The 12738-nt window shown below is 36.7% G+C and overlaps 1 protein-coding gene across 4 annotated transcripts in view; it reads right to left on the bottom strand.

Annotated features, from left to right (window-relative positions):
• Positions 1–12738, bottom strand: part of ANKRD31 (ankyrin repeat domain 31) — a 134875-nt gene that overhangs the window by 99219 nt on the left and 22918 nt on the right. For 2 of the 4 annotated variants that reach the window (XM_086323214.1, XM_086323216.1), the window contains exons 7-10: positions 11061–11104; positions 6476–7102; positions 3638–3906; positions 1045–1145 (exon numbers count right to left, since the gene is read on the bottom strand). In XM_086323214.1, coding sequence (XP_086179340.1) covers positions 1045–1145; positions 3638–3906; positions 6476–7102; positions 11061–11104 — 1041 coding nt within the window. The remainder of the gene's footprint in view (positions 1–1044; positions 1146–3637; positions 3907–6475; positions 7103–11060; positions 11105–12738) is intronic. The other 2 variants (XM_086323215.1, XM_086323217.1) reach the window with 1 other exon arrangement.

The following is a 12738-nucleotide window of genomic DNA, read 5'->3' as shown; positions in this document are numbered from 1 at the left end:
CAACTTCACTTTGACTTTTCACTTTCATGCATTGGAGAAGGAAATGGGTACCCACTCCAGTATTCTTGCCTGGAGAGTCCCAGGGATGGAGGAGCCTGGTGGGCTGCCTTCTATGGGGGTGCACAGAGTCGGACACAACTGAAGCGACTTAGCAGCAATATATATATGAAAGATATTTATTTGTCATGTTTTGTTTTATTACATTTTTTAAAGCATTTTAGCTGGAAATAATTTCAGATTTATAAAACAGTTGTAAAAATAAAACAAAGGATCCACCCATTGTTAACATTTTGCCACCACTTAAATCATTCTCTCTCTTTATATATACATGCACACAGACATATATACACACAGAAATAATAATTTGTATATACCATGCTCCTTTACTCAGTAATACTTAAGGATATATTCTCTAAAAACAAGGATACTACCTTACATAGTGATCAAATTAAGAAAATTCAACACTGATAAAATATTAATCTTTGATCTACAATCCATATCTCAATTCTACCAACTGTCTCACTATTTTTTGTAACCAGTCTTTCTGTTGGTGCTGCTAAGTCGCTTTCTAGGTTCTTATTATTTCTGACAGTTTTAAGTTCATTCTTTCAGGTTTTACATATAGGAACAAAGAAATAACATCTACAAACATAATACGTTTGCCTTCTTTCCTCTATTTATTCTTCTGGGTTTAATTTCCCAAAGCCTATGTTGGCTAGTTACACCACAAAAGGTCAGACATCTGAATCCAAAAAGGATTCTGAAATTACTGTCTTAAAAGTACCAGTTTAGAAAATACATGACCCTATGAGGTAGAAGTTAAGGATACTGACTGAGCCACCAGGGAAGCTTATAAGGTAGAAGTTAAGGATCAAGTCCTAGTTACACTGCTGATGAGCTGCACAGTGCTGGGGAAAATCCTTTCTGAACTTCCTCATCAGTAAAATGAGAAAGTTGAGACATAATAATCTCTAAATCCTTTTTAGTACCAGAATTCTGCTTCTGTAAGTTACTTATTAAAGAAATAAAGAAAACAGGCCTCACCTCCAAGTTTTCTGTTTTTCTTCATCTGTTCTCCATTCTTGAGCCTGGATGAAGGAACAGTCTTCCCTTTACCTTCAATCTTTAAAGCAGGGTTCTGCATTCTTGAAAATCAAACGTGTTTTTAAAATTACTATCATGTTCTCCACAAACATTCACAGAGAATCATACCAAACTTTTGACTAATATTTTTTAAAACTCAAAGGTATTTTACTAGGCTGTTGTCATGCACGATGGCAGTTTTATACATGAAGATTGCTCCTGAGTAAGCTGCAGATAATTCAGTGACATATATGCCTGTTATTATGGTTTCTAGGCTTATTTTTTTGTCATCTATGGTATCTCTCCTTCAGGGAAAGTCAGTCACAAGTGTGAGTATTTTGAGTCTCTTGTCCTTCACTCCCCACCTAGGCATGCCACTATCTACTCTATTTCCAACTTCTAGGGAAAAAGAGGCAGGCTCTCTGCAAGAAAGAAAGGACTTGCCACGTAGTATGGCACTGATCAAAAACTGTAAAAAACTGAGATAAGAACAGACATATAGATCAATGAAACAGAATAGAGAACTCCAAAATAAACCTACTCATATATGGTCAATTAATCTACAACAAAGGAGCCAAGAATATACCATGGGGAAAGGATAGTCTCTTCAATAAATGGTGTTACGAAAACTGGACAGTCATATGTCAAAGAAAAAGACTGGACAACAATCTTAAACCACATACAAAAATCAACTCAAAATGGAGTAAAGACTTAAACACAAGACATGAAACCATAAAACTCCTAGGAAGAAATGTAAGTAAGCACCTTGACATCAGTCATGGAAATGATTTTTTGGATTTCACACCAAAAGCAAAAATAAACAAGTGACACTACATCAAAGTTTCTGTATAGACAATGAAACTATCAACAAAATGAAAAAAAAAAAACTACCAAAGGGAGAAAATATTTGCAAATCATATATCTGAAAAGGAGTTAATATCCAAAACATATAAAGAACTCATACAACTCAACAACAAAACAGAAAATAAATCCAATTAAAAAATGTGAGAGGAGCTAAAGAGACATTTCCAAAGAAAGCATCCAAATGGCCCACCATCCAAATGGTACATGAAAAGGTGCTGAGCATCACTAGTCATCAGGGAAATGTAGATTAAAACCACAATAAGATATCACCCCATACCAGTCAGAATGGTCATTATCAAACAGTCTACAAATAATAAATGCTGGAGAGGGTGCAGAGAAAAGGGAGCCTTCATGCACTGTTGCTGGGAATGTAAATTAGTGCAACCACCATAGAAAACAGTATGGCGATTCCTCAAAAAATTAAAAATAGGACTACCATATGATCCAGCAATTCCACTCCTGGGTATCTATTCAAAGGAAACAAAATCACTATCTCAAAATAATATCTGCAGTCCCATTTTCACTACAGCTTTATTTTTAACAGTCTAGACATGGAAGTAACCTAAGTATCCATTGATGGATGAATGGATAAAGAAAATGTCACACACACACACACACACACACACAATGGAAAAGTATTTAACCATAGAAAAGAAGAAAATCCTGCCATCTGTGACAACACAAATGGGCCTTGAGAGCATGACGCTAAAAGAAGTAAGCCAGACAGAGAAAGACAAACAATGTATGACCTCACTTATATGTGGAATCTAAAAAGACAAACAAACTAATAGATACAGAGAATAGACTGGTTCTGTAGGTTAGAGACAGGGTGGGTTAAGTGAAATGACTAAAGGTGGTCAAAAGGTAATAATGTATAGCATGGTGGCTATAGTGAATAATACCATATTACATGTTTGAAAAGTTGCTCAGAGAGCAAACCTTAAAAGTTCTCAACCCCCCCAAAAAAAGAATTTGTAACTATGTGTGGTGATGGATTTTAAACAAAGAAAGAAAATTAGCATTAAGCTAAAATACAATTTCCCATTACTTTATCTTAAAAAAAGAAAGTAAAGGTGTTTTCTGGGTTTTTTTTTAATTGAAAAATAAATGTAACAACACTGAAAAATAAAGTTCTTTACTTAAACATAACTGTGAAAAAGCAGAGACATTACTTTGCCAACAAAGGTCCGTCTAGTCAAAGCTATGGTTTTACCAGTAGTCATGTATGGATGTGAGAGTTGGACTATAAAGAAAGCTGAGCACCTAAGAATTGATGCTTTTAAACTGTGGTGTTGGAGAAGACTCTTGAGAGTCTCTTGAACTGCAAGGACATCCAACCAGTCCATCCTAAAGGAGATCAGTCCTGGGTGTTCATTGGAAGGACTGATGTTGAAGCTGAAACTCCAATTCTTTGGCCACCTGATACGAAGAACTGACTCAGTGGAAAAGACCCTGATGCTGGGAAAGACTGAAGGCAAGAGAAGAAGGGGACGACAGAGGATGAGATGGTTGGACGGCATCACCGACTCAATAGACATGAATTTGAGTAAACTCCGGGAGTTGGTGATGGACAGGGAGGCCTGGCATGCTGCAGTCCGTGGGGTCACAAAGAGTCAGACATGACTGAGCAACTGAACTGAACTGAACTGTAAACTTACTCTAATGTCCCAAGCATAAGTCTATAGCATACCTGAAATTCTCAGTTGAAGAGCTATTATTTGTTTGATCCTCACGGCCAAGTATTTTGGGTAAAATTTTCTCTGGCATCTTATACATGTCATCTGTGGGCTTTACCTCTCTGACTACTTTTAGTCTGGACGATCTTCTTAACACATGTGGAGGGTCCTGGTCAGAGTTATTTTCCAGATATGAGTTTCTCTTATTATTTATTGGATCACAAGAGGTGACATTTTGATGAACCAACATTTGCAATTCAAATGGATTTGGGTCTTCTAGACTCTGTAATAAGATGTAAATACATATACAAATGATTACAACAATTCAAAAAAATAAAATTAGAGGAAATTAAGTTTTATCTTGTCCTTTGATTACACAAAAATGCCTCATAAGGTGAAAACATAAAAATCCATGACATATGTGAACAGAATGAAAATTTCATATTAATATAATAAATGACAATATGGATTTAAAAGCTTAATACAAAAATATACTACTTGTATTACATAAGTAATATTCATCCTTAAAACTCAAAGGTAGGGAATTCCCTGGCAGTCCAGCAGTTAAAACTGCCTTCCAGTTCAGGGGGTGTGTATTTGATCCCTGGTCAGGGAGCTAAGATTTCACATGTCTTAAGGTCAAAAAAAACAAAACATAAAACAGAAACAATATTGTAGCAAATTCAATAAAGACTTTTAAAAAATGATCCACATCAAAAAAATAAAAATCTCCAAAAAAAAAAAACAAGCTCAAGGTCAAACCTAAGGTCACTCTGGGTGCTTTCATTTTATAGGAAATGAGTAGTACAAAATGATGACTGGCACATAAATACAGAAATATCATGCCAGGCCAGATCAATGTTCTATTCAGTCTAGAATTTTGCTATTTGACAGCAACAGTAAGTGGTATTTGTGGGACAAGATAGTATTAGTATATAACTTCCATTACACTGATTTAAAAGGTTAGCCAGTATATCATGAATGGCTCAAATATCCCCTTAATAATCCATTATGGATTTAACTTTCACGAGGATACATGTTTTTATACATATCATATAAACCTTTCTTGAGCTTATTTATATATTCAGCATCTGAAGCTTCACAAGGTAACAAATTTCATATTTTCATTACAGCTAAGTAAAAGAGTATTTAATTTGATCTGTTCTAAATCAATCTCCTTTCTACTTTTATGTAGACTTTTTTTTAAGCCTGCCTAAGTCAAAGCTTACTCTGTCAATACCAGTCATAATTTCCTACACTTTACTAATACCACCTCTTTTTAGATGAGAATATTGGAATGTTTAATTTAATCCTCATGTCCTATCCCCATGATTAGTTTCTCTTTTTCTGGATTTTTAAAAATATCATTAAAAAATGTCTGTATTGAAATTTTTTTATCAGAATTGCATGCAGTATTATTCTAGGTATGTATGTTATGTGAATAACATGAGCTTAGTATCATGTTCGGAGAAGGCAATGGCACACCACTCCAGTACTTTTGCCTAGAAAATCCCACGGACAGAGGAGCCTGGTAGGCTGCAGTCCATGGGGTCGCTAGAGTCGGACACGACTGAGCAACTTCACTTTCACTTTTCACTTTCATGCATTGGAGGAGGAAATGGCAACCCACTCCAGTGTTCTTGCCTGGAGAATCCCAGGGACGGGGGAGCCTGGTGGGCTGCCGTCTATGGGGTCACACAGAGTCGGACACGACTGAAGCAACTTAGCAGTAGCAGTAGCAGTATCATGTTATTTAAACCTTTCAAGAAATGTTCAAAAGAGCATTTTGGTAAGAGCCAGAGGAAAAAAGAAAAAAATCCAAATGACCTAGTGAATTGGTTAAATAAATTATATGTATTATTTTATACACACAATATATATATGCCCACACAGTGGAAGAGCACTCAACAAATAATAAGACTTAAGTAGTGCTACCTGGAGAAGGAAATGGCAACCCACTCCAGTATTCTTGCTTGGAAAACCCCCCTTGGACAGAGGAGCCTGGCGGGCTACAGTCCATGGGGTCACAAAGAGTCAGACACGACTTAGTGACTAAACAACAACAACAAGTAGTGCTACATTCATGGACATAGAAAGATAACCAAGATGTATCACTAAAATTTAAAAATAAGTTACAAAGCATTATGTATAATATAATCCCATTTACTTACAGAGACTGTACATAGCAAAAATGGAGACATACAGTAAATGGTTAACAATTATCTCTGGTAAGTGGAATTGTCAGATACTTCCTCTTACTGTAATGTTTGATTATTTTTATATATAATGAGGATGTATTACTATTATAACCAAGAAAAAATTGCCAACATGAAAAGTTGGTAAGTTGGTTAAGTGATAGGTACTGGAGGGTCTCCCAGCACAAAAGTCCAGGAACTCTAAACCAAACTGTGTCACCGGACAGTATCCTCAGCCACGAAAAGCAAAGCCGTACTGAAGCCAGGCAGACCAACTATATTTCCCTCTCCTGGAAGAGCAACTGTATTTATGTCCAACTAGAAATTAACATGGGGTATCTTACCTCTACTTTGCACTCAGGTAGACACAGTGATTTTCTGAGCTAACAGGGAAAAAGTCTGAGAAAGAATTTTTTCTTTCAACTATATAAGCAATGTGATAAAGATATATCTTCTCAGGTTTTCAGAGGATAAACTTGACTATTTTAACTTTCAATTCCTTGAAAACTCTATCCTGGGAACTTTTCAAAAGATCACTATATGCTTCAAAGTCAAAAAGTTGTTGTTTAGGTAGGTTTGAATTTAAAATAAAGTGTATGGGCAATGAAGACTCGTTAAAGGTCACTATAAAAGGTAAAATTGTCGGTTCATACTTACACTTACTTGCTGCACTGGAAGATGCTTGTCCTGCAGCTCAGCTAACTTGGAATCTTGTTCAAATGGTGGAGTAGAACAAAGAGTCTCAAAATCCACCTCTGCTATCTGTGTACAGTCTTCATCAGTCTGAGACATACCGGGCTCCACTCCTGAACATTCATTTCCAGCACCGAGACTGATGCCTCCCTCTTTCCTGTGACAGATGGGTTCCACCTTGGCATCTGACAATGTGTTTAAGGCTGTTGATACCTCAACTGGCAATGCATCATCCTTTGGGTCTTCTAGAAAATCTCTGTGACATGTCAAAGGTATTGATATGGAGCTCGAAGAGTTGCTCAATGGGTTCGCCAGCTCTCTAGGTTCAAAATCATTCATTTTTCTAAACAGTCTTTCTTCCTGGCTGATTTCTGGTGATGTGAGTACCCTTTCTAAGGCAGATACAAAAGTTTCAAGAGAGCTTTCTTCATCTTTGTTTTCTTCCGAAGTCATGGTTAATGCACCTTGCTCACTAGGCTCCTTCTCTGGCTCTAATAATGACTTCTCCTTTACAGCAAATGTATCAGATTCTTTAATAGAAGGATTTGAGAGAAGGCTTATTTCAGGAGAGTCTCTGTTTCTATTAAGTTCCTATATATTCCAAATAGAAGTTACATTATTAGTACATATATCAAAAAGTGTTTAAAATGAAAATGTTATAGTTTTCTAGTTCACCATGTTGCTAAATTCCACTAAAAGGCTTTATCAACTTTCCTCCTTTCCATAAATATAAATATTCTTTATTACTTCCTCCAAATAGGAAAAGGAGTACATCAAGGCTGTATATTATCATCCTGCTTATTTAACTTATATGCAGAGAACATCATGAGAAACGCTGGGCTGGAAGAAGCACAAGCTGGAATCAAGATTGCCGGGAGAAATATCAATAACCTCAAATATGCAGAAGACACCACCCTTATGGCAGAAAGTGAAGAGGAACTCAAAAGCCTCTTGATGAAAGTGAAAGAGGAGAGTGGAAAAGTTGGCTTAAAGTTCAACATTCAGGAAACGAAGATCATGGCATCCGGTCCCATCACTTCATGGGAAATAGACGGGGAAACAGTGGAAACAGTGTCAGACTTTATTTTTTTGTGCTCCAAAATCAATACAGATGGTCACTGCAGCCATGAAATTAAAGCTTACTCCTTAGAAGGAAAGTTATGACCAACCTAGATAGTATATTGAAAAGCAGAGATATTACTTTGCCAACAAAGGTCCGTCTAGACAAGGCTACGGTTTTTCCAGTGGGCATGTATGGATGTGAGAATTGGACTGTGAAGAAAGCTGAGTGCCGAAGAATTGATGGTTTTGAACTGTGGTGTTGGAGAAGACTCTTGAGAGTCCCTTGGACTGCAAGGAGATCCAACCAGTCCATTCTAAAGGAGATCAGTCCTGGGTGTTCATTAGAAGGACTGATACTGAAGCTGAAACTCCAATACTTTGGCCACCTCATGCGAAGAGTTGACTCACTGGAAAAGACCCTGATGCTGGGGGGATTTGGGGGCAGGAGGAGAAGGGGACAACAGAGGATGAGATGGTTGGATGGCATCACTGACTCGATGAACTTGAGTTTGCGTGAACTCCAGGAGTTGGTGATGGACAGGGAAGCCTGGCATGCTGCCATTCATGGGGTTGCAGACTCGGACACAACTGAGTGACTGAACTGAACTAAACTGAACTGATACCAAATTACTAATGACAGTGAACCCATGGTTAAACATTTAATAGTGAATCAAAGGTAAAACTGGCTGGACCATAATTACAGATGACAAATTATCTATTCATTTAAGTTTAAATTATCCGGGCTAAGGAAAGAGGCAGAGATAACATAACATGGATAGTTAAACTAACAGATAACCTAAAAACTTCACTGCACTTAATGGTTGGAAAATTCTCCCTTGCTAAAAATCTGTATTGAATTTTATTAAAACCATTAACCAGGAACAAAATTGGTGTAGTTTCACCTTCTTTTTGTTCCCCACCTCTGTATGAATATGTAAATGTGAAGTAAAAAGGCCAAAGGACAGGAGGTCAGTGGGGAGAAAAGGAGAAATGAAAACACAGATCTATGTAAATATTATCAGCTCTGCTATAAATCAATGGTTCTGACCTGTGGTTATTTTGAACAAAAAGCACAAAACTACAAAACTATTTTTTTTGTTCTTTTTTTTAATTTTATTTTTAAACTTTACAGTATTGTATTAGTTTTGCCAAATAGCGAAATGAATCCGCCACAGGTATACCTGTGTTCCCCATCCTGAAACCTCCTCCCTCCTCCCTCCCCATACCCTCCCTCTGAGTCGTTCCAGTGCACCAGCCCCAAGCTCTCAAAATATTTCCAGTAATCAAATATTATTAGACTTCTTCTTTTGAAAGTGCTTTTAAAATCATTTATAAGCCATTCAAGAAAATCAGTTTCAATAGCTTAAAGGCACTAAGCTATTTTTCAACATTTCAGATTGTTAATTTGCATAACCTTAAATAACAGAATGGGTTTCAGTGACTTTTGTCTGTTTCTAAAAATCAAGTCCACCTTCACTGACACACCACTGCACTGTAATTTGTAAGCCCTCTAATATTCTGATTTGAATAAGAGAAGTGAAGAACATTTTATTCTCCCTCTCCTCCTTTTCCACCTGCTACCATTTATATTCTCTGTACATAGCATGCAGAGCTTAAGAAGATATATTTACTTGTTAGCAACGCAACCTATAAGTTGCTCCAAAAGATAAAAGAAATTTAGAAGGAACTGAAGAACTGGACCCTACCCATTCTTTAAACATGTTCAAGCTTTCCTTCCTATCTGAAATCCTTATATCTACTAAACTCAAGGTCCTCAATCAAATAAAACTTACATATATATTGAATTGAACTCTGCCCTAAAGGAACTTAACTCCTAAATTAAAACTGAAAGCATTAACTAACACATGATATTAAATAAACTGTAGACAACATCAAAAACACTGCACTAACTCAAATTAATAGCGTAAACCATAGCCCTAGTGTTACAAGAATAAGTTTTCTGGAGCAGAAAAAGAGGAGGCAATAAAGAGTTTTCAAGATAGCCTAAAATTGGTTAAATAGGTTTCTTTACCTCAAGACTTTTCAGAACGTGAGTTATCAATCTCTGAGGAGACTCTGGCATACAGTGCTCTCTAAACTTCTTTGCTCAAAAAATCCTTTCTCTCAAATATATTAATGTCATAGGAGGCAAGTGACAGGTAAATACTGACATAGTAAATAATGAATGCTAGATAGAGAAGAAGCAGTTACTTTGGTCAAGATCACTAAAGTTATCTGAGACAGATCCAACGAGATGGTACTTAAGCCAGAAATTAATGATCTGTGAAGGAATAAAAGAGAAAAACACACATTTCTTAAGCACCAACTAGTACCAAACACCATGAGCTATCGTTGCTCACAGCCCTCATTGTAAGTCTATGACGTATCATTTTCCATATATCACACATGTAAATGACATACTTCCCTTAGAATGCAACCTATATAGTTCCAAATGTTATGCTTTCTCTTGCTTTCTGGCTCCTGACTTGAACAAAGGCATAGAGGTGGGAATGCTAAGGTATATCTGAGATGAAGTAAGGTACAGCTATGACAGGGTTGGCCTTGGGAGGTCCTTGACTGTTGTAGTCTGTTATGGACGGAGCCAGTCTTATCGTCCTCTGATTTCCCATAGCCCCAAGCAGAAAGCAAAGCCAAAACAAGCACTCAGGACATGTTTATCAAGTAGCAACTGGAAGATGAGAAAGCACTATCCAATAGGAAATATCAAAAGAAAGAGGGTAATAGATGTAAGAAAAGTGTCCTCATGCTTTCTGTCTGTCTTTGGCAGCCCAGATTGAATGGGGGAAGACAGGGGGAAAAAATATTTCCAATTCACAAAAAACCTTGTGAACAGTAAAAGCCTGCGTTATTCCAAAGAAGGATTTATAAGAGTTTATAAGGAAAGTATTGGAAAATTATTCCCCTTTTAAAAAAAAACACTGAAATGGGTTTATAGACACATTCTTTTCCAGGTAATAAACAAGGCAACAGAACGCATTTTTGCTATATTACCTCAGCAATTAATCTGATATTATATTCTCCTCCTCTAGATAATGAATAAGACTGACAGAAAAGAAGCACAGATCAATAAAATTCTATTTCATTGGAGACCAGAATAAATACTGCAATGGGTTTCCACTACAGATGTAAGAAAAGTGTCCTCATGCTTTCTGTCTGAGGCAGCCCAGATTGAATGGGGGAATGTAGGGGATAAAAACTTTTGCAATTCACAAAAAACCTTGTGAACGGTAAAAGACTGCTTTATTCCAAAGAAGGATTTATATGAGTTTTCATGAAAAATATTGGAAAATGATTCCCCTTAAAAAACAACAACAACACTGAAATGGGTTGTTACACAATTCTATTGAAATGGTCTAGTCACATTTCTGCTTAGGGGAAAACTTAAATGGGCTTGATACTTATTAATATAATTTTAAAAAATCTAAACCCAAGATCTGAATAGCTAATTTCCATTATACAGACAAACCTTTTCTGGGTGTGTTAACACTTCAGGATTTTCAGCCTCAGGTCCTAGAAGATAACATTATATGTTTTCATTCCAGTTTTATTAAAACAATAAAACATATTGTCTTACTCAGCATTTCTTAATCACATAACTTGAAATGATTTCCTCAGACATGCATGAGATATATCAAATACTTTATAAATGTTATACAAATTTATTAAAAGTATCACGTTAGCAATAAAGTTGTGAAATTCTTCCATTCCTTAAGAAATATTTCACATGAAGCAAGGTAAAATGATAATTATTTGGGACTAGTCGAATTAAAAACTGACCTCTCAGGCTTCCCTGGTGGCTCAGTGATAAAGACTCTGCCTGCCCAAGCAGGAGATACGGGTTTGATCCCTGGTTCGGGAAGAGCCCATGTGCAGTGGAGCAACTAAGCCCCTGTGCCACAACTACTGAGCCCGTATGCCACAGCTACTGAAGCCTGCAAGCCCTGGAGAACACGTTCCTCAATAAAAGAGAAGCCACTGCAATGAGAAGCCCAAGTACCACAACATATAGCCCCCAAGCAACCACAAAAAGCCCACATACAGCACCAAAGACCTAGGGCAGCCAGAAACAGAAATACATAAAATTATTAAAAACAACAAAAAAACAAAAACCTCTGTACTCTGGCTGAGTCCTTCTAAGTATCTGCAACTACATGAGGAAAAATTGTATCTGCTTTCTCAGTGTCATCATCTTCTCCATTACATGTAATAGAATTTAAATGAATGAATGTGGTTAAGCATAAAAGGAACATTCATGTAAGGGCCAAAAGGAATCAGGAAATGTTCTAAATGTACATGTATTAAAAATCTTTACTTCTTAAAGTCATAAAAATTTTTTACACATTTTGCTATAGTTTGTATATATGTATAGAGAGAGAGACTACATTGCTAACATTTTTTGAGTACATGAACTCATGGTTTTTTTCACAAACTTATTTCTATAAACCAAAAGCATTGTTCGTTTTTTTCCTCAACTAATTTGCCACAGGTTGGACAGTGGGAGCACAACTGATCTTTATCCTTTTAGCACTGCCCCCAGACACCCTTGAAAACATTTTTGTTTTCCACCAATGGTAAGACGGTTCAGATCCATCCTATCTTCAAGCTCCAGATCAGCTATCCTTTTAGGATCCCTGGTTTACTTGGCATTTGTACACCCATAGCATCCATACGCCTGTCACTCAGCAGGCTCAATACATATTTGTTAAAATAATGAATAAATAATATTACAGACCAAACTCCAGGCACTAGGAATACCTAGTTGAGAGTTGGTGCTGGGCTTAAGTGGTAATTCTATTGTTATAGTGGCAACAAAACAGGAGAGGGCAGAACTTTTAAAGCTTAACTTTTCAATTTCAACTATCATGTCCTTGTACCTTTTCTTATAATACAAGGTTTTAATGACCACTAAGAATATTTTCTACACTGTCATACAACATACTTAGGAGACACTTCAAAGAGAAAGACAGCCATCCTCTAATACAGCTGAAATCAAGCAAATGGTCTGCTATGAACAGAGAAAACAAACACTGTTTTTAAATTTGAGCCCCTGAGTTGCAAGTAAAAGAGCAGACATATGGAGGAACAAGTATTGACTGCACCTGAGCTGCTTCTCACATGAGCAGCTTCAAGCAGCAGGATCCAAG

Source organism: Bos grunniens, chromosome 10 (genome assembly GCF_055505025.1).
Source record: "Bos grunniens cultivar Pamir isolate PY7600 chromosome 10, Bosgru_T2T1.0, whole genome shotgun sequence".
Lineage (NCBI taxonomy): Eukaryota > Metazoa > Chordata > Mammalia > Artiodactyla > Bovidae > Bos > Bos grunniens.
The sequence above is the reverse complement of the archived record's forward strand: the minus strand, read 5'-3'. Positions and strand labels throughout refer to the sequence as shown.